General features: G+C 38.8%; 3 protein-coding genes across 6 annotated transcripts in view; 1 reads left to right on the top strand and 2 right to left on the bottom strand.

Annotated features, from left to right (window-relative positions):
• Positions 1-4423, bottom strand: part of kpna3 (karyopherin alpha 3 (importin alpha 4)) — a 28275-nt gene extending 23852 nt beyond the window's left edge. Inside the window, exons 1-2 of the mRNA XM_041807069.1 lie at positions 4256-4423; positions 1744-1788 (exon numbers count right to left, since the gene is read on the bottom strand). Coding sequence (XP_041663003.1) covers positions 1744-1788; positions 4256-4324 — 114 coding nt within the window. The 5' untranslated portion in view covers positions 4325-4423. The remainder of the gene's footprint in view (positions 1-1743; positions 1789-4255) is intronic.
• Positions 4424-6372: 1949 nt separating this feature from the next.
• On the bottom strand, positions 6373-20850 carry spryd7b (SPRY domain containing 7b). The gene is made up of 5 exons (XM_041807797.1): positions 20711-20850; positions 17596-17712; positions 17032-17198; positions 13688-13790; positions 6373-7515 (listed from the first exon to the last, which is right to left on the bottom strand). The coding sequence occupies exons 1-5, from the start codon at positions 20814-20816 to the stop codon at positions 7418-7420; spliced, it is 591 nt and encodes a 196-aa protein (XP_041663731.1). The 5' UTR covers positions 20817-20850; the 3' UTR covers positions 6373-7417.
• A 220-nt stretch (positions 20851-21070) lies between these two features.
• trim13 (tripartite motif containing 13) lies at positions 21071-24404 on the top strand. Of its 4 annotated transcripts, none has more exons than XM_041806511.1 (2): positions 21071-21182; positions 22451-24404. In XM_041806511.1, exon 2 carries the CDS (start codon positions 22457-22459, stop codon positions 23651-23653), a length of 1197 nt encoding a protein of 398 aa, XP_041662445.1. In that variant the 5' UTR covers positions 21071-21182; positions 22451-22456; the 3' UTR covers positions 23654-24404. The 4 variants fall into 4 exon arrangements, with proteins under 4 accessions (XP_041662445.1, XP_041662443.1, XP_041662442.1 ...); XM_041806509.1 differs by lacking the exon at positions 21071-21182 and adding an exon at positions 21763-21796; XM_041806508.1 differs by lacking the exon at positions 21071-21182 and adding an exon at positions 21827-22356.
• Positions 24405-27641: the final 3237 nt, after the last annotated feature.

The raw sequence follows: 27641 nt of genomic DNA, 5'->3' as shown, positions 1-27641 counted from the left end.
GTGTATTCACGGTGGCATCTGTATCATGAATAACAACATTAATACAAAAGAAGTTACACAGCTGGGCTTCGATGGCTATGTGGTAGGGTAGGTAAGATCAAGAATGTCTTAGTGGTTCTCAGCTCCCTGTTCAGCCCTGTGGGGGTGTAGTAGGCCTAACTGAATGAAACACCATAACATAGGAGGTCCCTATGTGTCAATCCTGATAAAGTGCTGGCTTTTTGCTGCCAACTGGTCAACAGCACGGTTCAGGAAGTAAAATTCCCATTAATTTTCTCCATAGTGGCTTTTATTGTAGCAAGTATCCAAGTCAGACTTAGCTTGAGCTACTTGAATGTGAAATGATGGGAAATGCTCTTATAGGAGACAAAAATTTGTAAAATATCAACCTCTTTTTGAGAAAAACAGTTTATTTGCAATCTCTGCCATAAATGCTACAGTACCCACAATCCTAGTGTCATGGCAACGTCTTTGATTGGTGGGGTCTCCAGTAATCGTGAAAATGTCTACTGCACCTTCGAACATCTGTTGACTGATGACTACGATACATGCCGCCATAGTTTGAAGCAATGCATACTCATACTACCATACATTACAGCATCATCATTTAAAATGTAAATGCTACAATAAAGATAAGTGTCAGGAAAAAAGGTAGTTATATGGTTTGAAAGCTTCAAAAACCGTAATTAACAACAAAAAAATGAAAACACAATGGATAATGGAAAATGTAGTTCCTTCATCTTCGTAACGACATATGCACAGTCTTTTATTTTTGCCTTTCTTCTCAGTTTTCGGGTCCTATCATTTGTTTAACAGTCATGTGTGTTGGGTAGCCCGGTTCATGCATCAAAAGTACTGTAATAAGGACTTTGGGGAATGTCTATGAGGATTTTAATGGCGAACTTTACTTCCTACAACCAGAGCTGGCAAAAAGCGGGCAGGTAATGTTGTGCTCTATATTACAGGCATAACTGGGTTCAGGGATTTTTCACTTAATACTCAGCCTTTGTTTACAGCCCATGTTTACTCAAATAAAGAAAATTAAAATAAAATAAAACAGAGGGGAAGAAAAGCTTGAAAAGATTAATTGTATAGCCTTAATTCCAAGATGAAACAATAGCAGTTATTTTTTATTGTGTGACCAAGCAAAGTCTGAAGTTTTGGAGCCAGAAAAGAACATAATAAAATACAATTTTAAGCAGTGGATAAAAAAACATATGCATGTACTGCTTGAAGTTAATCCAGAGAGCAGAAAACATTTTTTATTGCTGATATTAATCTTAAGAAACTGTGCAAAGACAACAGAAGCAACCAGTAGAGTCACATGGCATCAAAAAGTGTGCTTGTAATGAAAACTTGATAATCTGATATTCTCTGTCCCCAAACCCTATGGTACTTGTAAGGGTGCTAGAGGGTTGCAGACACTGGTAGTCTCAAGATATTTCTCAAGCCAGAACTGCAGTCAGTCACAAAAGAGAAAGTGATGGTGGGTGGGGAGGAAGTTCACTTTGAAGCAAAACAACATTTTGATATCAAGGTTAAAACTAAAAGGACAGGATCTCAAAGTCCCATAAACCTTGGAGTAACCTGCTTGTTACAGCTTTTTGTCTGGTTGCTTCCTAATGGCTCTCAAAGTTTGCCCAATTTTCATCAGTCACCCAAGTCTGCTGCTCCTCTTTTTCAGAGACTAACAATACTTTGACAAAAGTACATTGTGTGGGAGGATGGTGCATCTTTTCTCACCTTTCTCAACTCGACCGTCACCTCATTTCGATGTCTTCTCATAGTCTGTTACAAAGAAAGAAAAATAAAGGCACTTAAAAATTTATCACAAAACTCTTTTGAGAGATTGATCTATCTCCCAAGGGGCAAAAATCACACTGTGGCCTTTTACATGACCAAATAAATCAAATAACACCATTAGCAAATGATCTAAATATAAACTGAACATTTTTGTGAGGTTACACGCCTCATTAATAAGAGTCCATTTCAGGACCTCATTGCCATTTAAAATGAAAGAATTCAACAATATGGCAAGTAGATATGTTTTGACATGTTGGCATGGAAGTGTCCTTAAAAATTAGATCAGTTCCAGCTAATTTGAAGGTAAGAATAACAAAATATGTGGTATTAGAGTTGATTAAGACTTTAACAAATTGCCATGTTTGTGTGTCCGGTTAAGTTTACAGTTCATCCTGAACAGTTCGATGGTCCAACATCTTGTGACTGTTTGAAGAGGTTCATGTTGCCTTCCTAAATAGCCCCTTACGTAATCTGGGACAGTCATAACTCAGGAGGCTGTGGAGCACAGAGGTGTCTCCCAACCATTGCTAAACAACAATATGGCACCACATTAACCCCAACAAAATACATCCTTCTAAAGGAGGAGAAACATTAGCAAACAATGCAAAAGTCTCACATTCATAAGAAAGAATGCTTAAATGTGTTCAATTTTCACAACATTATTCACTAGCCTATGTATAAATTCCCTCTCTTCTTTTAAGAAAGAATATAGAACTATGATGATAAAACTGCCGGTACCCACAAAGGCACCATAATGGATAAAAGCAAAACAAAGATATGAAGAGATCGGAAAAAAAGCTCTACAACTTTAAATGCTGTGTCTAAATCTGTACGGTATCAGGAAAACAAAAGGAGGAACTTTTGACCTGCAGCATGCAAGACTAAACAGCTCTGAAAGCTGTTCCGACTCATGTCAGACATGAAGAGCAATCTGTTATGCCTGACCTACATTAATAAAAAATAAACTGGCACATTTGTCCCGGCTCAGGTCTGAGTCATCTATTTAGGAAACCCAAATTTATAAGAAAGCTCTAAAGAGGACCTGGGCAGGCCATCCAAGATGCTTGAAATAGCATCAGGAATGTATTTGGCAAAGTATGTCTGTCATAGTAGCCATGTGCTTGTCACACTGGCTCTAAGTTTCAAAACAACCTATGGGGGATCGAAGTGTGCTTTTGGTCAGTTTATGGCAAAACACGAAGCTCTGTTGGCAGTGATTTGTTTGTGTCATTGTTGGTAAGCCAAGACAGCTGCACTTATCTTTTAATGTACACATAATCTAAGCAGATCAGATTTATGTCACATTGACATTTTCCTTTAGTCATGCACTGTTAGCTTCCCTTGGCTGGACACGTCTGAACAGTCGTATGCCAAATGGTTTTGCCATCATGTCAATGAGCATTACAGACTAATACTGTCGCAGAGATTTATAATTAGACTTGTTAGTTGCATGATGCTGCAATACTAACCCGGCGTTTTACACGGTCTATTGGCCACTGGGGTACAAAGTATACTGGTGGAGTTTTCTAGAATATGCGACTTTGCCAGTTCAGCAACCACGACATTCTTCACATTAACACGACCTAAATGCAGATTCTACCAAAATATCTAATCATGAAGTTATAGGAGTATTAGCCTTGCAATGCTGCATTAAGTTATATCTAAGAGGACTGCTAACACGCTTATTTCGCACTGCTTAACATACTTATCAGATAAAATACTTTCATTGGGAGCCATTTTAAGTTTATCACATGAAAGTACGCGGTAAAACTAAGGCCTTGGTTTAATTACAGTACAGCAAACTATTTAAAAGCGGAGCTAACAGCTCAGTTTAGCTGTCTCACCTGGCTTTACATGCTAGCCTGACTACGCTAGCAAGCTAACAAGGAGGGGCAATGTTTGGTTAGGGTGGATGTGACCAGCCGTGTAAATCGACTTAACCTGACGTTTTACTGATAATGTCAAAATCTTATGATGTCCCCACGTCAGCATTAAATGTATTTGATGACAGCTTGCTGATAAGCTAAGCAAACGTCAAGATTAAGGTGCCGGGCAGGCCCTGCCTCGCTCGCGACCGGTGTCCATCCAACTAGCTAGTTATCGTTAGCTGGCAGTGACAGCTACATCGCCTGCCCGTAATTCCCCCAATTCAGCCCGTACAACTGTGATGTTTCTTACTCTATACAAACATGACTTGACAATATTGGAGGCTGCTTATGTTAGCTATTGCTGGTAATCACTATCGCTTAATAACTAGCGGGTATCACCGTTATCAAGATAGGCCAATAAGCACTTAGATGGCGAACACTTCATGTTAGCTTGTATTTGCTAGCTAGCTGGCTGGCAGCTGCAGCCGGGGCCAGGCTCCCAAACGAGGCCCAAAGACTGTGGATTTATACGTAAAACTATTCCGATTCGCACTGTATACACTCGCGTTAATATGTTAGCTCACCTCAACATCTCGTCCCTTGTTTTTAAAGCTCTTGATGCGGTGGTTTTCCAAGCCGGCGTTTTCTGCCATGGCTGTATGGGGTTTAGCTATTACTCCGGCTTTCGGGATCTCCTCCGTGAAAGACGAGGTACGGCAGCTCCTGTGCTGCTGCTGGCTCCGGAGAGGGGGAGGAGGAGGACGTAACAGATCGCAGAGTGAGGGGAGGAGTTAATGCATGCCTCCTGCATGGGCTGTCCTGGTTTCCCCGGCTTCCTCGACGCAGTAATAATAAATTCCTTCCTTCGACTTACTGGACACAACAGGCAGCCTTAAGCCTGGGCTAATCAGGTAGTCTGGAACGAGGCGCAACTCCTAAAAACGATCCAATAAAAAGGGCCTGAGAAATATTGCATGACATTAATTATGTGCAATAATTTGTATAGCTTCAAATCAAGTGGAATCAAGTGAATTTTCGCCTCTGTAACAATCTCGGGTGACACAAGCAAGCAGGCCTTGTTGGTCTTCATAGTTGTACATCGCTTCTTCTTATGCCTAAAATCAGGGATGGAAAGTAATTAATACATGTACTCAACTTGCTGCAATTGTGCAGGACTACCCACAGAATTGGCTGGGCCCCTGAAAACCCCAGGGAATAGGCCCTCACCAATATTTTTAACCAATTTTCGCCACCTTTTAACCACTTTTCGCCATTGTTACAGCCAATTGCTGCCTTTCATAACCCATATTTGCTGATATATATCTTTATTGCCTCTTTTCATCAATTTTTACAATTTTTTGGCTGATTTTCACCATTTTTACCATCCACTTTTGTCACTATTAACTTTTTTGCCTCTGTAAGCCAAATTTTGCCTTTTATTCCATTGATGCTACTTTTAACTGCCTTTCACCATTTTTGATACCAATTTTTGCCACTTTTTTCCTATCTTAACCCATATTTGTTACTTTTGCCCTTTTTGCCACCTTTAACATAACTTTGTCACCCTTGAACAACTTTTCAACACTTATTTTTCACCAACTCTTGTCAAATTAAACACATTTTGCCACCTTTTCACACTTTTTGCCACTTTTTAACTGATTTTCACATTTTTTTTTCTGCCTATTTTTGCCTCTGATAGCCAAATTTAGCCAGTTGTAACCCATTTTTTTTGCATTATTTTTCCCAGTTATTTCATTTTCTTTCCATTAAAATTATTTCAATTCATTCTACTTTTTTCTCTGGTATCCTGAAATTTGTGCACATCAAGTCGTAGCTATGAAGTCTGACATCACTTTCTAAAATAGTGTAATTCAATGTGCTAATTCACACTGTTAATATTACCAATGAAAAGGTATTTTTGTTTTAAGACAAGGGGTTCACATTTTTTAAAAATGACTATAGTGTACTACAGTGTTAATAAATGTAATTCATTTTTTTGCCTCAATAAGACTGGTTATTAATCAGGTTAAATATAAAATATAGTTATCACAGTGGACCATGATTTCCTGACTTCCATCAGCTCCAGAAAGCTTTCCCCTTTGTCCTCCCTTATAAGTAGGCTTTTAATTGACTACTGTACTTGGTGCAAAAATGGGAGCCTTGTAGTGCCAAAGTTGGCATGTGTTTTCTTAATATGCCTCTCAAGTTGTATTCCTTGCACACCAATATGCATACAAGTCTTACAAAAACAATAAAAATACTTCTCTGTCAATTCGCTGTTGAACTGTCTTTTTTATGCATCTGCTCTATTCCTGAACAGAAGAGACATTATTGTCTGGTTTACTGGCATATGTGTTTACAAAAGCATGAGGAGGGCAGTGCATGTGTCAGGCAAGAGTAAAAGAATATAAATAAACTAGGATAACTGCAACACCATGAGGTGGGACAAATTGGTAAGAAATGTGACTAACGATGATACAAATATAAAAATATACTTAAATTATTCTATTTCTAAAAAATTGGAAATATATGAATCATCTTTAAACATAAGTAGTCTACTTTAAGGGCCACTAAAATAACCTTGGTGGCCTGACCTGGCTCCAGGGCCACTAACTGAATAGCCTGGGTGTAAGCTGTAACCTTCCAGTCTCCCTTTTTCCAGGTATCAACCTTTAAAAACATGACTGACAAAAGTATGCTTCCAGACACAAAAGTTTAATGAATCAACAATATTTGGGTTTGCTTGTACAATATCATCATTAGTGCAAAACAAAGACAAGCTCTTGAAATAGTTAACTTCCACACTTCAGCAGCAGATATGCAATGTCAATACAACACAACAGATTGACATTTTAACCATATATCTCTAATCAGAGACAACCAGCACCAGCTGTGATAGTATTCTGATATTTAGAATAAATAAGCCAGAAAGGATTTTACTATGATAAAAGTGTGGGGGAAATTAAAGGGCTGTTTAAATAAATGATTTAGAAATCAATCTTTATAAAGCCTCATCAGCTGTTAAAGAAATAACCTCTTACACTGACTGTCTCCTGAAATCTGCACTGCTTTACTGGAGCAGGTACTTTGTGTGAAATTTGAATCAAAAGTGTTCTGACTTTTGCTTTAAAGGCAGAGTCACAGTAGACTGGATATTGCTGTCTGAGCGTTACTAACAGCTGGTCCTTTATGTCACAAACTTGGCTGGCCTCTTGGAAAATAATCATTGCCACATTAAATAGACAAACCACTTGATCTTTGACTCAAATAAATACAAATAAATAGAATGGTGTATTTTGTCTGTTGTCAGTACATGACAAATAGAGAGAAATCGAAAGCAATTTCAATAAAACATGGCTTCTGATCTGAAAAATGGGAACTTTTGACTATCATACAGTTGTCATTGACATACAAAGAAAGAAAACAACAATTAAAAGTGTTTCCGTTGATATAGGGTGATTACTGCCAACACCAAGTGATGTGATAGTTTTTCTCATCAGTACAGACAGGAACAGCTCATCTATGACAACCTACGATCAGAAATCTCCTCCCCTTCAAGGGTACTCCAACATCAGTCCAGAGCAGCAGCACAGAGACACGGTAATCAGAGGAAAACAAAACAAGAGGCAATCAAGCCACGCTTAATGATATTATCCAATCAAGGTCGAAGTGTAGTGTCACAGAGGTGGCTAGTAGATACAGGAGAGGACGACAGCATGAAGAGGGGCTGAGGCTAGAGTGCTCCTTTAGAAGATTTGTTGTTCGAAGAGGATTTTCTCAAATCCTTGTGGAGCTGTGTGGTAGAAGTCACTAAACTGGCAGTCTAGGATGGCACTGTCATCCACTGAAACAGAACAAAGAGACACATTGTAACTTCTTCTACAGATTAATATATAAACTCCAATTCTAGAAAAGCCATGAGAAAAACAGAATGAGGTGATTTGTAAGCCTTTACTTAGATAGGATAGCTGTACAGCAGTGGTTCCCAACCTGGGGTCCAAGCACCCTTGGGGGGACCCTGTCTGCTCTGATGTTGTCAAAATCAGATGTACACATTTTTTAAAAATATGGTAACAAACATAATGTATGGCAGTATAATAGGGCAACCCTGAAAATTATTAAAAATGAGAATCCATCAGATTGGGGCAGAAATTCCAAATCGTCGGTGAAGAAATTCAAAATTTTCGAGGTTATAAAGTCATATATTTACAAAAAACAAGCTCAGAATGTCAGAGTTTAAAAAGTTGGAAATTTATGAGAAAAAAAAAAATTCAGCGTTTAAAAGACGTTTTGACAATAGAAACAAAAAGAAAACAATTTTCTTATATCATAAATTTCAAACAGATTAAAGTAAAGGAATTACTAAAAACCAAACTGAAAACAGTAATTGGATTTTAGACTACTGACCTGACAATCTCAAAAAAATCAAAGTTGTGGTTCGACTTTTAAAGTCAATATTTCTTTCTCATAATTTAACAAGTTTTTTAACTTGATAATTTCGAGGTTTTTCTTAAATGAACAGATAATAATATTTTGCTCTAGAGTGGTCCTAAAAAGCAGTTGTAATAATAGATACTTTATACATAGATATTTAGGCAAGAACATGTCTGTTATGTTTGGATGTGGTCGATGAAAACAATTTAAATTGATGTTTGATGGTGTTCTCCAGGTGCAAAACAATTGATGGTGCAAGACATGAACCAAACAGCATCGACATGGGAACTGAACTGATCCCACAACCACTAATTACTGAACTACAAGGGGTGGATTTTTTCCCCCTCATTCTTGCTTGATGTGCATCATAACTTGCATAACAGTGCATGTTTTTAGTTTTTTTATATTTTGTGCTTCATAATGCACTATACATTTTCAATGGGAGACAGGTCTGCATTGCACTCCAGTCTAGTAGCTGTACTCCTGACTCTAAGGCCATGCTCTTGTAACCCATGCAGAATGTGGCTTGGCATTGTCTTGCAGAAATAAGTAGGGGCGTCCCTAAAAATGACATTGTCTAGATTGAAGCATGTTTTTTCAAACCTTGTATGTATCTTTAATTATTACTAGTATCATCACAGATGTACAAGTTACCCGTGCCACACCACTAAAATACCCTCACACCATCACAGTTGTTAGTTTTTGAACTTGACTTCATGTGACTTGACAACAACTATTTCCAAAAACAATTTCAAATAAGGACTCTTCAGACCACAGCACACTTTTCCACTTTAGGTCAGCCCATCTCAGATGAGCTCAGGCCCAGAGAAGTAAGCAGCACTTGTGGATGCTGTTGATATGTGTCTTTCTCTTTGCATGATAGTCTTATATTTGTAGATTCAGGGACATAATGTGTTGACTGACAATGGTTTTCAAGTGTTCCCGAGCCCATGCCATAACATCCATCATATAATGATGCAGTCTGTTAATGCAACACAGCCTGAGGGGTCGAGGGTCACAGCATTCAGTGTTGTTTTTCAGGCTTGCCCCTTATGTGCAGAGATTTCTTTAGATTCTCTCTTTTGATGATAGTACAGAGCGAAGACGGTGAAATTTCTGGTCTTTCTAAATGCACGTTCACAAACTGTGGGCCAATTAACCAATGCAGTCTTTCAAAAAGAGGAGAACTTCACATCATTCTTCATTGTTAATGACTAAGCATTTTCAGGAGTTATACCCAGTCTTGGTACTATCACCTGTACTTAACGGTGAAATGTTCCAGGTTCAGTTTTTTGAGTATCCCAAAACTTCTCCCAGGGTTCTCTTGCTCCGGCTTCAGCTTTTTTTTAATGTTTTGCAGGCATCAATTTCAGACAGTTTGTCTATTTAAAGAAATTAAGTTTATCACTTTGAATGCTGAATCTCTAATCTCTGTGCTGTATTCAACTAAATAAAGGTTGAAAAGTATAGCAAATCATTGTTTTTTTTTATATTCACGAAACATCCCAACTATTCTGGAATTTGTGTTTGCAGAAAGCAGTGTTTGCATATTCGTTCAAATCACATGTAAAGGGTTATTTCAGTAGTACTGAAGCTGGGTTGTGTGAGGTACCGAGCAGTAGCCTCCAGTGATTTCAGTGAGCAATTGCAGGAAGCTAGGCTATACGGGGTGTCAGATGTGAACAATTTCTCCCTGGAATTTAGTGAGTTTTTGGTAAAAATGGGCCACAAAACAATGTTGGCTCAAATATACACGCTATCAATTTTTTGGAAGCGTTTTATTTTACACCCAGAAAGACTTTGTGTTTTGTCATTATTTTGCAATACAAGAGCACGTAGCTGGTAGCCAAAGTTCATATATCAGGTTAATGAGATAGAGTAGATTTGATGTATTTAGACATGCCTCAAATTTCATGACTTCTTACAAATGAAAACAAGATTTTAACACATGGATTGTATTGTAAATTTAATTTAAAAATCCAATAGAGGACTTTTGAAGACATCTTAGGGTCCCATGAGAATCTTATGAGGAGATAAAGACAGAGGGGTCACACGTATTAAAAAAATGGTACCTCACTGAACAGTTTAATCTAGCTTATCATTTTTCAATCAGCTCATAGATGAGCCTCTGGAGGTAAAGTGAAATGAAAGAGGACTGCAGTCATGTCTTACTCAGGAGCATTAATTTGACAAATAGCAAATGTTCCAACCTTTTTCTTGTTTATCACGAAGTTATTTGCTCTGCAGAAATTAGGTCAAATGCCTCGTAAGAGCAACTGTTTGAACATAATCTCCTGGTACACAATGCTACATTTTGTAAGAGCTTGTTAATACTGAGATCTTTGGGGGCAGGAATGTTTTTGTAACATACAGTCAGCGTGCTGATTAACTTATCTTACAAACTACTTCTTAGCTAGAGACGTAGAAAAAACTTGTGGTTGACCAGTCTTTATGATACAGCTGCAACAATTAATTTATTCATAAACATTATTTTGATTAATGATTAATAGGATAAAGTCTCTTATTTCAAAGGTAAAATGCATTTGATCCCAGCTTCTTAAATGAATTCTACTTTGATATCTTTGCTCCTTTTGCTTTGGACAAAGAGAGTCTTTTGAGGATGCTATCTCGGGCTTTGGAAAATACTCTCACTGATGTTCTCCACTTTTCCAAGTTACCGGTTTATCAACAATGATGAAAATCCTCAGCTGAAGTCCTTCCATCCCTGTTTGTATACAAGTTGCCAATTTGTTGTGGTTTTCATCTCAAAATCAAGTTATAAGCTCACAATGTAGTGTGCAGTATAGTGTGGTTAGAAATCAAACAGTGTTTCCTTTCATGCAAACTTTAAGATATCTACCACAAAACTGACTATGGAGAGGCATAGGAGACAAAGTAGACACTGTAGTTGGTGAAAAATCAATGGTTTGTTTCATAGGAGGAATAACAAAACTGTTACTGTGCCATGGCAACCATGAAAATAATTTGGTAAAACTGGATAAATTCAGATTTATCCTGAAAAAATGTTAAATGAAATCACTGTTCAGAAATAATAAAATAAATGCTATGGTGGTGTAGTGAACTGTAAAACCTCAAATAAAAACATCCCAATTTAATGCCCAGGCCCTTTTAATTAGCCTGGCGTTACCACACATTTTCACAAATAAAGGAAGTCTTAATTAGAGGACTCTATGCTTTTAGTTTGTGGATCTAAAATAAGGAGAAAAGCAGCAAGACTCAAAAAGATGATCTCCAATGTCTGTCCAAGAAACATAGAATAATGCTAGTTTAAGTGTGACAAAGAAGGTTAAAGATTAGCTGGAGATTCATGTGAATGTGAGCACAGCCTCTTAAAGCTGCCTGTATGACGATCTAGATATAAAAACTACACTGTAAACCTCAGAGACTGACAGAGAGGACTATGCTGCTTGTACTGGTTTTAGAGGTGGAAATAAATGTGTAAATGTGTCCTCTCGTGTAAAATTTTTACCACCAAAAAGCACTACATAAGACGAAAAGTGCAGCTGTGGACACAGACCTACGCATATGATTTAAACATCTACAGACAACTCTGATATGTTCTCACAGCTCCACAGGCCAGCACAGCATTCATTAGAGATTTAATAAACAAGATGTCCCCCCTCTTTCTCCCACAGTGCAGCAGGTTGGCAGAGACAGACTGTCTTACAAACCAAGATTAAACTGGGGATTTTTCATTTAATTTGTTTATCCATATCCTAATCTTGCACACAGTAAATTCTCAGTTAATTCTCTCTGGTTTTACAGTCCAACCATCTTTGCTGTGCAGTTTTGTCTGAAAATAATTCAAGGCCTGTCTTGTTCTGGCATCCCAATGAAGTCTGGGCGATTTCATGGACAAAGCCCAGGCTATTAACTGAAGTTTACGGTAATTCAAACCAGATCATTAAGAGTTCTTTAAAAGAGTTTAAACGTTTATAAATAACATAAGAGGAAATAATTTAAAAAAGGAGCAACTTGCGATATAAAACCACAATTCTAGAAAAAAACAGGGTGCTGTGTAAAATGTAAAAAAAAAAAAACAATGCATTGATTGATTTATGAAAAATATTTGCTCATTTTGAATTCGATGGCAGCAACAATCTCAAAAAAGTAGGGACAAGGCCATGATTACCACCACTGTCGAGCATCCTCTCATCTTCTTACAACAGTCAGTAAATGTCTGGGAAGTAAGGAGACCAGCTGCTGGAGTTTTGAGAGAGGAATGTTGTCCCTTTCTTGTCTGCTGTAGGATTATGGCTGCTCAATAGTCCTCTGTCTTCTTTGCCGGAGTTTTCGTTTGCACCAAATGCTTTGAATTGGTGACCTGGACTGCAGGCGGGCCATTTCATCATCTGGACTCTTCGACTGAGAGGTCATGCTGTTGTGATGGATGCAGTATGTGGTTTAGCATTGTCTAGCTGAAACATGCTCGGCCTTCCCTGAAAGAGACGCCACCGTCTGAATGTGAGCATATGTTGCTCTGAAACCTCTATATACTTTCCAGCTTTGATTGTGCCTTTCCAGCTGTGTAAGCTACAAACCCAATAATAATAACTAATTCAACCCCATACCATCAGAGATGCAGGCTTTTGAACAGTGCACTGATAACAAGCTGGATGGATGTTTAGTATGCAGGACACAGCGTCCGTGGTTCCATAAGAAACTTTGTTTAATCTGGCCACAGAACAGTTTTCCATTTTGTCCCAGTCCATTTTAAAAGAGCTTTGGCCCAGAGAAGACCGCAGCGTTTTCTGGTGGTGTTCACACATGTCTTCTTTGCATGATACAGCTTGAATTGCATTTGTGGATGGCACAGCCAACTGTGTTGACAGACCCTGATTTCTGGAAGGGTTCCTGAGCCCATGCAGTGACTTCCAGAACAGAATCATGCCTGTCGTTGATGCAGTGCTGCCTGAGGACCCAAAGATCATGATTGACCTTTGGCCTTGTATCTTGCACACAGAGATTTCTCCAGATTCTCTCAATCTTTTGATGATATTTTTTACTGTAGATGGTGGAATATTGAAAGTTCTTACAATGTGACATTGAAAAGCATCTTTCTGAAACTGATCCACAATTTTTAGGCAGTCTCTTGCAGATTGGTGTGACTCTGCCTCTCTGAAATGCTCTTTTTATAATTATTATTAATCTAACTAGTTGCAAAATGCTCATCCAACTGTTTTTTGTTAGTTCCACATACTTTTCCAGCCTTTTGTTGCCCTTTCCCTACTTTTTGACATGTTTTTCTGCCATCATATTTAAAATGAGCTTAAATTTTTAATGGACTGGTAAAATGTGTCAATTTCAACATCTGATACATTGCTCATGTTCAGAAAAAAAGGAGTCTGGCCCTTAAATGCTTTATTGATTAGCTGTATTATAAATCTATTTGTATTTTTAAATGCATTAAAACAACCTTTAGGGACAACAAGCAGAGCAATGTCTAAAAATGTATCAATACAGCCCTCTAGTGGGACAAATTTGTAACTGCAAGACACATGCTGCTTAACTGTACAGTGTGGCAGTGTTGAAGTGTATTTCTCGATAAAGGAAAAACTCACCATACACAACAGGGAAAACAGTGCCTCGTATTCCTGAGGCAGGACAATGCATGTTCTTTCCATTCAGATACAAATTCAGCTCCACGTGGTCATATGTGATCCCCTGGAGAGCACAAATAAATGGTAAACACTTTTGCATCAAATATCTACATTTGAAAATAAGAACCTTTTATTAAAGAAAACTTGACAGTAAGAGGAAACCTTCCCATATTTAGCCTTTTATTAAAATGTATGATTAAAATGTATTCAAAGATAAAAATTGAGAGTTGACTTTTGAGGTCCAAATGAACAGGAAATCAAACTAGCTGAGACTCAAACCAAGCCGTATGCAATGCAGATAATCATATCTGGCAATATTCTTTACCTTCTTTATTTTCAGCACTTTCTCTTTCGCCAACTGGACCATGGTAGTTTGGGATTTAATTATCACTGTATATTTATAGTCACTGACACTTCAAGCCAAGCAGAAAATGAGTCTGACACATCATGGGACCAAAAACACGACTTAATGTTCTCCTGTGCACTGGAAAGTTGAATTAAGGATTTTGTAAACACATTACATTAGCCATCTGCACTCTTGGATGTTGTGTTGATTTATTAAGTAAGCTAAAATATTTCCTACACCTTAAAAATCAGGCATATGAAACTGATAATATACTAATAATCTATGAGTTTTGGACAAAGTTAGGGGCTTTAACTGAAACTGTCAATATAAATAGTACTTCTGCAAACATCCTTCATTACCTGGGCCATCTCAGGAAATAATATTTTTCAATGCAGTTTGAAAATGAATGCATCCATCTTTCACTCTTTAGTAATTGTTTATACATCAGAAATATTTGCCCCCAGCTAAGAAAAACCCTCACCTACTGAGGACTCATTTACATGGCTTTACACAGTTGTTCTCAACCAGTGAATTGGGACCCAAAAGTGGGTTGTGGAGCCATTTTCAGCAGGTTGTGATTCTGTGCCTGGAAAAAAATGTGCCAAAAATTCAATGAATGGGGGTGCAGATGGCCTAGTGGTTAAAGGCACACTCCAGGTACGCAGGCGGCCCAGGTTCGAATCCAGCCTGTGGACCTTTTCTGCATGTCTCTCCCCAACTTTCTCATCCCTGTTTCCAAGTCTATTCACTGTCCTACTCTATCACTAAAGGCACAAAAGCCCAAAAAGAAATCTTTAAAAAAAAAGTCTATGAATGGAAGCCCAAAACAGACATACATCCATATGTTCTATTTACTTTGTTTTGATAAGTCCTTTTTTCCTCAAGATATTGAGTAATTTATCTCGCTATCTTGGGATAACAAAGCTGATTCTTCATGTTAATGTGTAAATTTCTCAAGATCTTTGGAAAGCAGCCAATTTGCATGTTTTTATTGGAAAAGAAGTCAAATAAAATGAATGCATGCATGCATTTGTCTTAGTTTAGTTTGGTTTTTTTGTTCCATCTAAAGTCCAAACTACAACATTTTGATTTATTGGAATTTTTCAGAAATTGGGGTCATGACCTCTCGTTAAGGAGCTGGTGCTGGGTTCTGAGGATAGACCAGTTGAACCACTGGTTGGACTGACTTAGCTTAATTAGCTGCTGCTGATAATGCTGGAGGAGAAAAATCTCAGGAAATAATATTTTTTTTTTTTAAAAAGCTTTTTTCCCCCCCTGAGATTATTTATTGGGCTTTTTGCATTCATCTCGATAGGACAGCTGAAGAGAGACAGGAAACATGGGGAGAGAAAGTGGGGGGAGACACCAAACAACGCAAAGACTGGGAGTTGATCTCATGAGCAGTGCGTTGAGGACTATAGTCTCTGTTTATGGATGCCTGTTGAACACCTATCTACTGTACAATTACTTAATCTGAAGAAGAAGTAGTTCATAATAAACTGACAGTTAAGGGACCTAAAAGGAAACCAAAGTCATAAATTAGAAGCTGAAGTAATTGTAGTATTTACAAGTTGTTAAAGGGAACCCTGCATGTAAATAGAAACACAATTTATACACTTGGGGGAAATGTTTAAAAAAATAAATAAATAAATACATATAATGTTAAATGTTACAGATAATTTTAATTATTGTACTTAACATCCTGAGCGCAGTTTTAGTGAAAAGGACACTAAAGGGAGATGTTACTGTCATGTAGCCTGGGGTGAGCACAAGTGGAAAGATGTATAAAGAGGAACAATAAACCATTTAACATCATTACCCAGAATGCATTGCACAACACTAGAAGATATTCTGATTTAACAGCAAAGTCAGGCAATCTATTTTTTTCCCTCTTCTCACCAAAATCATATTTTTTGAAACAATTTTGTAGACCTAATGCTATTTATATTTCTTATTTTTGGGTACGTTTCTTATTGTTGATTATACTCTTAATTACTCTGTCTTGATATTTTAAATTAAGATGTTTTGCTATTTCTTTCACATTTTAGTTTCCCCCATATCGTCATAATTGCCTAAGTCATATTTTGAGGTTTTCAGAAAAGTAAGGCACAATAAATCAGCAGCATGATGGGAGTAGAGTTAGGCAGATGTCACAATTTGGCCAAAAACTTACTGGGGTAATTATGCTATGAGGCTAACGATATGCTGTTAAGAGTGCAACTGTACACCCAAATTTCCCTCCAAGGATTAAGGATTTCCAACTCAGACTCAGGTTGTGAAACTTCCAATAAATATTGTCTAAGACAAAACAAAATATTAATTTGAGTTTAAAAATGAATGCCAAGTTGCAGATTAGTGCACATGTGGTGCACCAATTTGCTGCTTGGCACAAGGCCTTCAGGGCAGTACTGGACCAACTGATGCAATGTGACTATTGATGCCAGCTGCCATGGAAAAACCCACAAAAACAAAATCTACTGAGGGTCTCATGGGACTTTTGGGCCATCCTGCATCAACCGGCACCTAGTAGATGATGAGTCTGAAATATAAAAAAATCCACGCTAGGATGGTGACAGTCAGAGATTTCTGAAAAGGGATATGATTTCTTGTACAAGTCGTATAATTCTGATACCTGTTTTGATATCAGGCCATGACACAATAACTAAAAGACGCAGGCAAAATCTTGAATGGTATCTAAATCTTATAATACATTGGTGCAAATGAAATTGTACATTTTAGGCAGTGCTCTCTTCCTTTCATTTACTTGCAGCTTTTGGTTAAAAAACTCAGTGTTCTGACATTTTTCCTGCTCATGAATCATTCAACCGTCTTTTAATTTTCTGTGTTTTCAAAAATGTCTTCGCCGTGAACTTATGAATCAGCTGGTGACACTGAAAAAAATCACAGTTTAGATCATCCACTTCAATTTAGGATTGACTGATATAAATGATGCACTCACCACAATGTCACCCTCCTGAGGAAGGCTGTTAGCAGGCAGGCGATTCTTCTCTTCGTTATTGTGGTACACAGACCCATCATGCCTCAGGACGAGGCTGTTTGTGTCTCTGCCCAAAGGCACTTGATTAAGATTCACTTTCTGTGTGGCCACACCGATTCCCCACACACCTACACACAAAGACAGCACTGAGTAAAACACACCTAAACTCGAAGACTTTCATGAATATATTTTATTCACCAAGGTCATCTGCAATAAAAATAGTGAACAAATCACATTTGTAACTGAATGCTGGTAAATTCAACGATGCATAGTATCATAAGGGGCTGCTGAGGTTAGCACTGCTTAAGGGCATGTTTCCAAGCAAGAAAATTCCTGGAGCTTTCAAATACTGTCTTTGTTAGTGAGAAAAATTCCACCACTGAGCATGAAGTCACAAGATGTGGAAGTAACTAAAAATCGCAGCGTGGAAGCATCATAACTTCTACTGGGAATGCACCAGAAGCATTCCGTATATCAAGAACAGAAGGCAGGACAAAACAACAAAAGTATAAGCTGAAGTCTCACCCGTAGACTGGATCTTAAACTCAAAATAACTTTTGTTTTGGTGAAGGGGAGCATTGGCCAGACAGCCTCCAGTGCCACATATCCTCCTGCCGCTCTTCACGATGACAACATCCGTGCCTGTAGAAAAAGGCAGAACACATTTAGAGTATCAATTATTTTATCAAACTTTTTTGTTCATTTCATCTATATTATGTCAGTAAGTAGTAGTCATAAGTACCTTCTAGTTTTTTTTCAACCAAAACTCAAGATCAAAACTTCATGGGGATCTTATCATTATCAATTCAATGATGGAAGAATACTCAATTATTGACCTTAGAGTGACATTTAAGAAGCAAACTTCTTTCCAAGGATTTGGGGAAAAAAAAAATCATGTTGTAGGATATTTGCTTTGTTTCTGGAAAAATCCAATCATTTGCAAATCTTTTATGATTAAACATATTGCACCACTTAATATACTTCTGTTATTTTGAATAAGAATACACTTAAGAAAGGCTGAATTGTTATTCAAGTGGACTTTATAAATAAAAAATCTGAATTAAATTGGTATCGACAGACCTGTAATCAAAAAGTGAATCTAGGTATTTGTGGATATGAACATTTGTGCTGATATTATCAACTAATATTTCAGCTGTAAATACAAATACGGCTGTATGTACAAATGAGTTTTCTGAGTTTCAGGCAGGACTGAGAGATCTAGCAGCTGAAGTTTTATTCTTTGTTTATCCTAATTCCTTCAGTTTTACAGTGGGTTTTAAAGACTAAAATTTCTACCTTAGTTCATCCTTTCAAACACATTCAAGTGTGTTTTGAGGACTAAAGTTTTTGATCTGAACTGCATTTATAAAACAGTATCAGCCAAAATGAATCTGTAAATACTGGCACATCTGATATCTGCAAAAATCCATTACTGTGAATCCCTAGCATTTCCCTTATGGCAAATCATCATAAAGATAAAACAGCAGATGTAAATTGTACTACAAAAAATGTAGCTTAAAGCTCAACATTGAGTTTCTGTCTAAATTTTAAAAAACTTTGATTATGACATATCTATAAGAATATTTAATTTAAATTTTCCTTTGTATACCAGTGTGTTTGATACGTGCTACTCAGCACACTCCTTTGCATTCATTTATTTATTTTATCATTTAATCAGGTCTGAATCCAAAAGTGTCTGTCTCTATATGTCAGCCCTGCGAGGGACTGACTTCAGTCCCCCATGACCTCCAATGGGATAAGCGCTGTAGAAATGGGAAGGATGAATCCAACAACCATTAAGGGGGAGGTTGCACAGAACAAGCCAAACATAGTGCTTCAAGTTGAGGTTGTTAAGTAAATTCTAAAAATGAAGCCATCCAAATTCTGTGTCTACTTTGTCCTTCATGGAAGTCTTAAGTTGCTTACTGACACTTTGAATCTGTGTTGATGAGGTGGAAGAACCAGACTATTGTATTCAAGTAAAAGAACAGTAACTTTGTTTTAATTTACTTCAGTAGAAGTAAAAGTACTGGTTTATAAATCTGCTCAAGTGAAAGTAAAAAGAAATCAATTTGAGTTTTACTCAAAGTACTGAGTGCCATGTAGCTACTTTTGATGCCCAAGTGGGTTTGTAAAATAAAACAAGATCTTAAACGTGCAACAACTACAAGAAAATATCACAAGGTGTGACTTCGCCAAAAGAAAATGCAACAGCTGTTTTGGGAGGAAATGTGAGATCATCCTCTCACTATGTGCTGCTGACTGTCATGTGCAGTGAGAGTCAAAGTAGTTTCTTGTTGCTGACAGAAAATTTGGACCTTCTTGTTTTGGCTTTTATTGCTCAATTTTTAACCCAGTACTTGATGCTGTTTTACAGTTTAATGAAGTGCAATCATAGAGTGACCCAGCAAGTGTTAATTTAGTCATTATTTGTTGGTGAAGAAATTTCTTTGATGCCAATGATGAGCGGTCTCACGTTAATATTGGTTGTTTCATTGCTGAGCTTAGCTTCTATACACCATGTGCACTTCCTCTAACACTGCATGGCAGCACCTGTGTCCAAATAAACCTGAAGCACTCTGTGGCACTTACTAATGTTGTTTATGACTAGATCTTTACTTGTGTTGCACTTACTCTTAAATGCACTTCAGGTTGGACAAAAAACATCTGCTAAATGACATTATAACAATGGATCCCCCAAAATATACTCAGATAAAATCAAAAGTGGATATTTTTTAAATTACAAGTGCACATCAAAGCTACTCAATAACAGTAATTTGAAAAAATGAAGTTCTTTCAGCCTGTGTGGGTGCATGATGTCCCATTAACAGACTATAAATTGGATTTCCCCTTGAGAGATGAATACAGGATATCTTCTCCTATCCAATGAAAACAGTATGAGCAGATTTTTCCTGAAATTACCACTTTTGTAACCAGTTGAAATCTAGAAGGAAAATCTTCATGAACTCACATAGAGTAGCAGTTGAAGTAATTTTGGAGACTTTTGTATGAAATAACTGGGACTAAAACCTCCAATAATGGTACTTACTGTCTCTATGGCTCTTTTTAAAGAACAGCTGTGGCTTTAGGAGTTATGCAAAATGGACTAAGAAATGAGACTCATTTCTAAGGACTATTTGAAAGAAACACATCTGTAAAGGCTGTATGCTAACTGGCTGGAAGATGTCTCTATTGATCGGTTTGTATTCTGTCCAAGAATCGACTTGGTGACGATCCTTAAATCCGAACTTTCGAGATAAGAAAGGGATTACGAAATGAATCAAACTAAAATTTACACGAGCACTTTTCCTCCAAGACGTGACAAGGTAATGGTAAAGTTAGAGCAAAGTTAACTGTTAATCAGAACTACAAACACCCGTTTATTGAGCCGTTAAAGTCTGCCTTTTCGTGTTAATGCGCCTTGAGAGTAGACAGTTTGAAGACTTATATTAATAACATTGAAATATACACCTGCAGCCTGTCCAAACTACCTAAAAACACACCCTTCCTCATGAATACTACACTACGAGCAGCTATCAGTTAGCTGGGTTATGCTAACAGCAGAGGTATCAAACCATCCTCTCAAACACGAAATTAACTCGCTGTGTTTTGATTGAAAATCAACGACAAACTCACGTACCCATGTGGTGAGTGTCTAACTGAACAGTGGGCATTTCTTTAAGGGGGATATGCCCCGTTCCGCCATCTCCACAGCAGCCTAGACAACACGTAAACATCGCAGCCATTCTTGTCCCGATGCTAGCTAAACATCCGGAAACAAACTCCATCAAACCAAAGAGAGCTGGACGTTCAAACGCAAGGAGCGTCTGACGCAACAGCGACACTCCGCGGCAGAGGCCGGCACTGCATAAGCCCCTGGTACCCGACTGTATCCAATCACAGTGGCTAAGATAGGCAGTTGCTCCTGATGGCATGGAAACAAGGGAAGAAAATCAAGGTCAAAATTCTACACGTGACTTAGTAACTATTGGGTATCGATGTTACATAACCACAAGTGTGAAGAAAGTTAGTTTCAGAAATTATGTTACATCATTTGTGGTGAATTGCTCATTTGGTGATCTCCAGTCATCACTGAGGGACATCCTCCACAGGTAAGATCAGCTGACACATAAAGCCTTCATATGGAAATGCTTATATATGCTACACTTGGTTTTCTCGGTCTCTATTTGCTCATGGCGTCAAAATAAAGAACCACTTATCAGCACAGTGCCGCAGATTCATGAGTTTTACTCTTTCTATGAGTTGATACAGCTGGGCGCATTCACTTGCGCCCTCTTAACAGTTTACAGATGTTGACAAGTACCCACACGAGCGAGTCGACTGAAGTGGGGCAGTAGAAAAACCTGCGGTGCCAAGCTGGGACTAAAACCTAGTTGACAGTTTTTCACGCTGTAATGTTTTGCATAGCAACAGCCCCTCCCCCATCTGACTGTCAGGGAGCGTCTGCAAATTACCAATGAGGGACAAAAACGAAAAACATCCGAATGATCAAAACAATTCTTGTCAAAGTACTTTAAATGCCGGGGACGCTTGTGTTCATGGGGACGCATTGCTCGGGTTGGATCTCCTGTGCGAACAACCAAGCCTGTAAGTGCATTTTCACATTTTATACGCCACTGAAGGGGTTAACGCTGTACCCGGAAAAGGCGAAGTCTGCACAGCAACAAGCGCCATGATTGCGTTGCACTGTGCGTCTCAGCAGCTGGTGAGTGATTCTTTTGGTCCAGTAGTTGCATGTTACTATGCGCTTGCAAAATCTGTCACAGCTCTACTTCAGTACCTTGCCAACAGGAGCAACACAAACGCGCGCCCTGTTTGTCGATAATTTGTCGCATTGGATTGGTTAGACGGCGGGAATTGAGAGCTCCAGGCAGCTACCCACTGCTCAGCTTTATGTAATACAAAGAGAGGATACATTTGTTCGCTGTTTGAGTCCATTTTTGTAAAGTTATTTACTTCGACTTTATTCCAGCCTGGTTTTGCAGCGCGGTTTGAAGTTTCTGTCAACTCCAGCTGATTTAAGAGATACATCAAACAACAGGATGTTACTTAACGATAGATGGGCAAATGGAGCCATTGGCAGAGCTCGTGCCAACCTCCTTTTACGCGGGCACCGCGATGAGAGTCAGTTTCACTTTCAGGATGGGAATACTCCAAAAACAGCTGGAACATGACTACAGAATCTGTATCCTTTGCGATGCTACATCATTTTCGTGTTTAATTTATTGCCTGTGCTGCCTCATGGGTCAGCATCCCCATGAGTGGGTGCGTATTATGTAGGTTATTTTGCACAAGTGCTGATTTATTGCATTCTTTACTCCAATTAAGCATCGATTGACTCCGGATAATGTGTTTGCAGGATACCATGGAGCAGCTTGAAGAGGAACTTACGTGTCCGATCTGCTGCGGTCTCTTCGAGGACCCACGGGTGCTGCTGTGCTCACACAGCTTCTGCAAGAAATGCTTGGAGGGACTCCTGGAGGGAAACAGAGGTCCAGCTTTCAGAACACCTTTAAAATGTCCCACATGCCGCAAAGAGACCCCTCACAATGGCGCAAACAGCCTGCAGATCAACTACTCTTTGCGGGGAATAGTGGAGAAATACAGCAGAATCAGGTTCACGCCGAAGATGTCTGTTTGTAAACAACACTGTGGACAGCCTCTCAATATATTTTGCTCCACGGACTTGAAACTCATTTGTGGGTTTTGCGCTACGACAGACGATCACAAAGGGCATAAATTCAGCTCCTTGGAGGAAGCATATGAGCGGGAGAAGGAGGCGTTTGAAGAGCTGCTTCACGGGGTGGAGAGCTGGCAGAGCGCAGACATCCTGTCCTGCCTGGAAACACTACAAGCCAGTAAGAAAAGAGCGCTTCAGTCGGTGACCAAGGACGCAGAGAAGGTAACAGACTACTTCGACAAACTCATCAGCTCCCTTGAATGTAAAAAGAATGAGATCCTGTCCGATTTCGAAACACTAAAGCTGGTGGTGTTGCAGTCATACGACCCGGAGATCACCAAGCTGAGCGCAGCGATGGAGGAGCACGGACGGGCGCTCAGCATCGCAGAGTCGTTCAGGAGCGTCTCTGACCCCCAGTGCTTTCTGCAGCAGATGCAGGAGTTTCGGGAGAAGTTGCAGATCCTTAAGGAGACTCCTCTCCCCTCTCGCAAAGACACAGACGTCGGTCCCCTCGTGCGTAATTTCGATGTTAAAAAGTGGGACTCGCTGAGGCTCAGAGAAGTGGACAAGATCTCAGTCCCCCACGAGAGTGGCTCCTACAGAGTGGGGGGCTCACGGATGACAGTAACCAGATGGATCATCGTAGTTCTGAGTGTGTTACTGCCAACACTGCTGCTGCTGCAGCCGCACATCCCTGCACCCTCTGTGTCTTTGCACATTGAACCACTTCTCTCTGCAGCCTCCTCGCACGTTGCTCACACCGCTGTGTACCTGCGGGAAATGACTGACATGTACGCACGATTAATGGGTGCAGGTCAGGAATGTATCGTGAACTTTATTGACTACACTGTCAATTTTATTGGCAGCTGTAAGTTGTATTAATGACAGGCCTGTGGCATCTCTGCTCTGCACTCACAACTACAGATTGTTACATAAGTGATCCGTGTGGTGCATTTAACAAGCGACAGATTGTCAATCGAGTTTATGGAGAACCTTTTTTACCTCTTTACTGTCTTTTATTTTCTATTTTTTCCACACAAGCTTCAACTTTATAGACATAGAATCACTAATTATTCCAATGAGGCATTAACACTTTTTTTTTTTTTTACATCAGATAGATGACTTTCCGTTTTTCTTCCAATGAATGTGCTCTCTCTAAAATAACGCTGACATCTTTATACCTGTCCACATGATCTTGACAAATAAAACAGAAAATCAAGTCACATCCATGTTTGTTATTTTTTATCACTATGATTCATTGCTGCAGGCCAAATCATTCAGGCATTTAGGGAGACAAATGAGTGTATGGACTGAGCATGTAAGTGAGAAAAGAAACAGAGTGTGTAATCCTGGGCCTGCTCCCCATAGAGCGCATCCGCACCACAGTGATGCTGCAACCTCTTCAAGGTTACACACGTTGCATAACAGGGCCCGTGTGAAATATTCACCAGGCTGCAGACACGGTGCAGGAAAAGCTCCTCTGTGATTCTTATTTCCATAACACCTTTAAAGGTGATGCTTACATTTTCACGATGATAAAACGAGGGTACTTGGTCGTCACGCGTGGTGGGCACTCACTTTATTTCTACTCCAGATTTATTTATGGATGTGACTCATTCGTTGCATGACTCGTCCGGGCCATAGAGTCCAACATCTGCAGGCTGTTAGGTTAGAAGTACAGTGTGGGCCTACTTTCTGCTCTGCATCCCAATTTGCACAAACTGACTTTGGAGTCAGAATATAATTACAGTCAAATACAAGTGATTAAAATTCTGAAAATCCAGTGTTTACGCATTGATGTTTCTGGCTCATCGCCAAGAGTTCTGTTTATATTTAAATAGGTCAGAGCAAAAGGACACATCGTGATCTGGTCATTTATTTTTATCATTTACTCTCCAGAGTACAAATCCATTTGCAAAAATAAAAAAAAAAAATCCAAAGATCAGGCCACAAAGTGAACCCGTGATGTCAGCACTGACCATAATTCAGGATGTACGTCATGGCACGCACGGTCATATATATAGCCTTCTGTTGCCAGGCAAATATAGGATGAAAGTAAATATAGCACTACACATTAATATTTTAATTGTCGCGGCACGCAAATTTAAATATAGCCCAAAAACGCCAACTCACTCTGAATTAAGAGTAAAACGGCATAAATAACAAGTGTGACACTTTTTCATGAAGTCATTACGCACGTGCGGCCCCGTTACAAGCAGAGGGCCTGTATGAGCAAAATAAACTAAAACAAGTCTAAATCATCACCTATACCATCTATAAAGGAGAAATGTTCATATAATGGGTAAATATCGTTTTCTAGTGAATCAGGTGTATTCACATCAGCAGATAAGGTCTCACACAGCGTCAGAGTGTGTGTTAGGAATTAAGTCCAAAAATCAATTGAAATCCTGATTTACCTCCCTGTAATTTAAGCATCTTTTACTATAATATTCCCTGCTGTTAGAATATTTATTTTACACAGAGGTTAATTTTTAGGCTCTGTGGAAAAGGTTGCAAATGAAGCAAAAACTTGCGGGCTTCCGTAAATCAGACAGGAGGGGGGAACGTTTGATCGATGTAAAAAAAGCGAACATAAATGTGTAATAAACGATAAAGAACATTTTAAAAATACACATGCAACTAAGCAGTGAGTGAGAAAGAGATAAAGGTGTAATTTTAGAGTGTATGGAATCGCTTCAATGTTTTAGTGTGATGCTATTTTTTTTTAAAAAGGTACGTAAAATTGCTATAAAAACGCCAAAATTTAAATGGTTGCAATTGGTAAAATGTGCAAGAATCTTAGAATTTCCAGGTTAATTTTATCAGAATTTAATGGAGGTGTTTGACATCCAAACACACACACACTCTTACACACACCCAGTCCGTCTTGTATTCACAACTATTAGGCCCCTGAAACAAATTAATATTATATCCATCTCTTTAATTCTAACCACAACGATAGATAAAAATGCTGAATTATTATCTTAGATATTTTTGTTTAGAAAAAAATAAATAAATAAAATGACAACCAAACTGCGCAGGGAGGGAAAGTAATCCTGCACCACAAACCAATGATCTACTCAATAAAATTTGGCATAAATATCACCCTTGCCTAATGTCTAAATTTTAGCTTGTTAATAATTATGGCCGGCAAATAAATCGAAGATTTCCTAATTATGTTTATAAAGGCCTATAAGGCCAAGTGGAAAAAGGCAGCCGCCATAGCATCCCTTCAGTGAGCTGCAGCTCCAGAAAGGCCTTAAATTACTATCAGAAAAATCCGTGTAACTGAGAAAAAAGCCTGTAAAACTATACATTATGTCCTTTTTTAATTCCATTGGCTCATTAAGAGCGGTATGGTCCGATTCACATGACACTGAATTCCGTCACTTTCACCCCTTTAGATTTTTTTTTGTAACACCGAATAAATTAACACAGAGCATGGAGTTAAAATCTAGAGGAAAAAATAACTACCAAAGACTGTCCTATTCTTCCAAAGGCCAGTGAGAAAATATTCGTGTCGTCGTTTTTTATGAGTAAAGTCTGATTTGGGATTATCGTCAGTGACTGTCCTGTTACAGCAGAGATGCATGCAGAAGCTTCGCACGCGACTCGACTTAAAATGGTGTTTTTTTTATCCATGTTACAGAAATGCATTTTAGTCATGGTGGCACGCGGGGTTACATCTGAGTGTAAAAAAATAATCATAGGCGTGTAGGTAAAAAGGCCTCATAACGCACGAGTGTGATGACACTCTGACCTGAGAAACACGCATACATTTGAACGGCTGGCTTTAAAAAGAGCCAAAATATCACATAAAAATCACGTTGTTAAAACCTGAACATATATGTTATATTTCAAAACTTGTTTGCATTATTGTTTTAGTAAAATGACTGTTAGAATTTTAATCCGCCGAAAATCTGTCAGGATCACAGCTCATGAGCAGTTTGGACACCAGAGCAGCGCGGCAGAGGCCACGCAGGCCGTCATGTGCGTGACATCTTACAGCGGGCGATGGAACTATTTAAAACCCTGACAGGATTTCCAGCGTGAGGCAAACTCACTGTTTTAGTGTTAATTCTAACAAAGGAGCTATATGGACAACATTCTGTCAAATATCAAGTGTTGGATTGAAAAGAAACAGAGACAAAAAGCAGTTGAACTTTTTATTTCAAGAGCGCACAGACAGTTTCATTGAAAAATATGGTGTGTAAAAATATTTTTTTTTAAAGACGGGATAGAGTTGGAGGTAGACTTGTATGTAAACAATATGCCTTTATCAGTAGTTGGATGCACCGACTGTGAGTGGTCAGCTTTGCTTCAGCAGCACGATCAATACTGGAGGCTTCAGCTAGAGTCTTAACTCCAATATTTACGTGCTGCTACAGTAAGGCAACCAGCAGATGAGACGGGAAATCCAAATAACTTTTTATTAATATTAGAAGATCAATAATACAGGTGACAGTGTTCTAGTTGATTAAGTCTACATGCAAAAGTGATAGTAAACTACCTAAATATCAGTGGAAAAAGGCAACAGGTTGAAGCAGTGCAGGTTGGCAACCAGGTTGTGTTTTCAGGCTTTACTGCGGCAGCACAGTATGGCCTGCATCTCAGTATAACCCACAAACCATTCCGTGCTGCTACAGCATCGCCTGAACTGCAGTAGTGGTCCCTCTGCTTCCCCACTCTTTTCTTCTCCTCCCTTTGGTAATAGCGCTTCCCTCATCCTGCAGACTCCTGGTCAAACCACATGGGCACAGACTTATCACCTAACATTTATCTACCTAAGACGTTCAGATGGTCAGCAGCTTCTTTTGCAGTCTCCAAAAGCAGGCAAGGGGGCTCTCCTCCTGAAATACACACAAAAACA

This window comes from Cheilinus undulatus, linkage group 15, assembly GCF_018320785.1.
Source record: "Cheilinus undulatus linkage group 15, ASM1832078v1, whole genome shotgun sequence".
Taxonomy (NCBI): Eukaryota; Metazoa; Chordata; class Actinopteri; order Labriformes; family Labridae; genus Cheilinus; species Cheilinus undulatus.
Note: the sequence above shows the minus strand (reverse complement) of the source record. Positions and strands in the feature narration are given on the sequence as shown.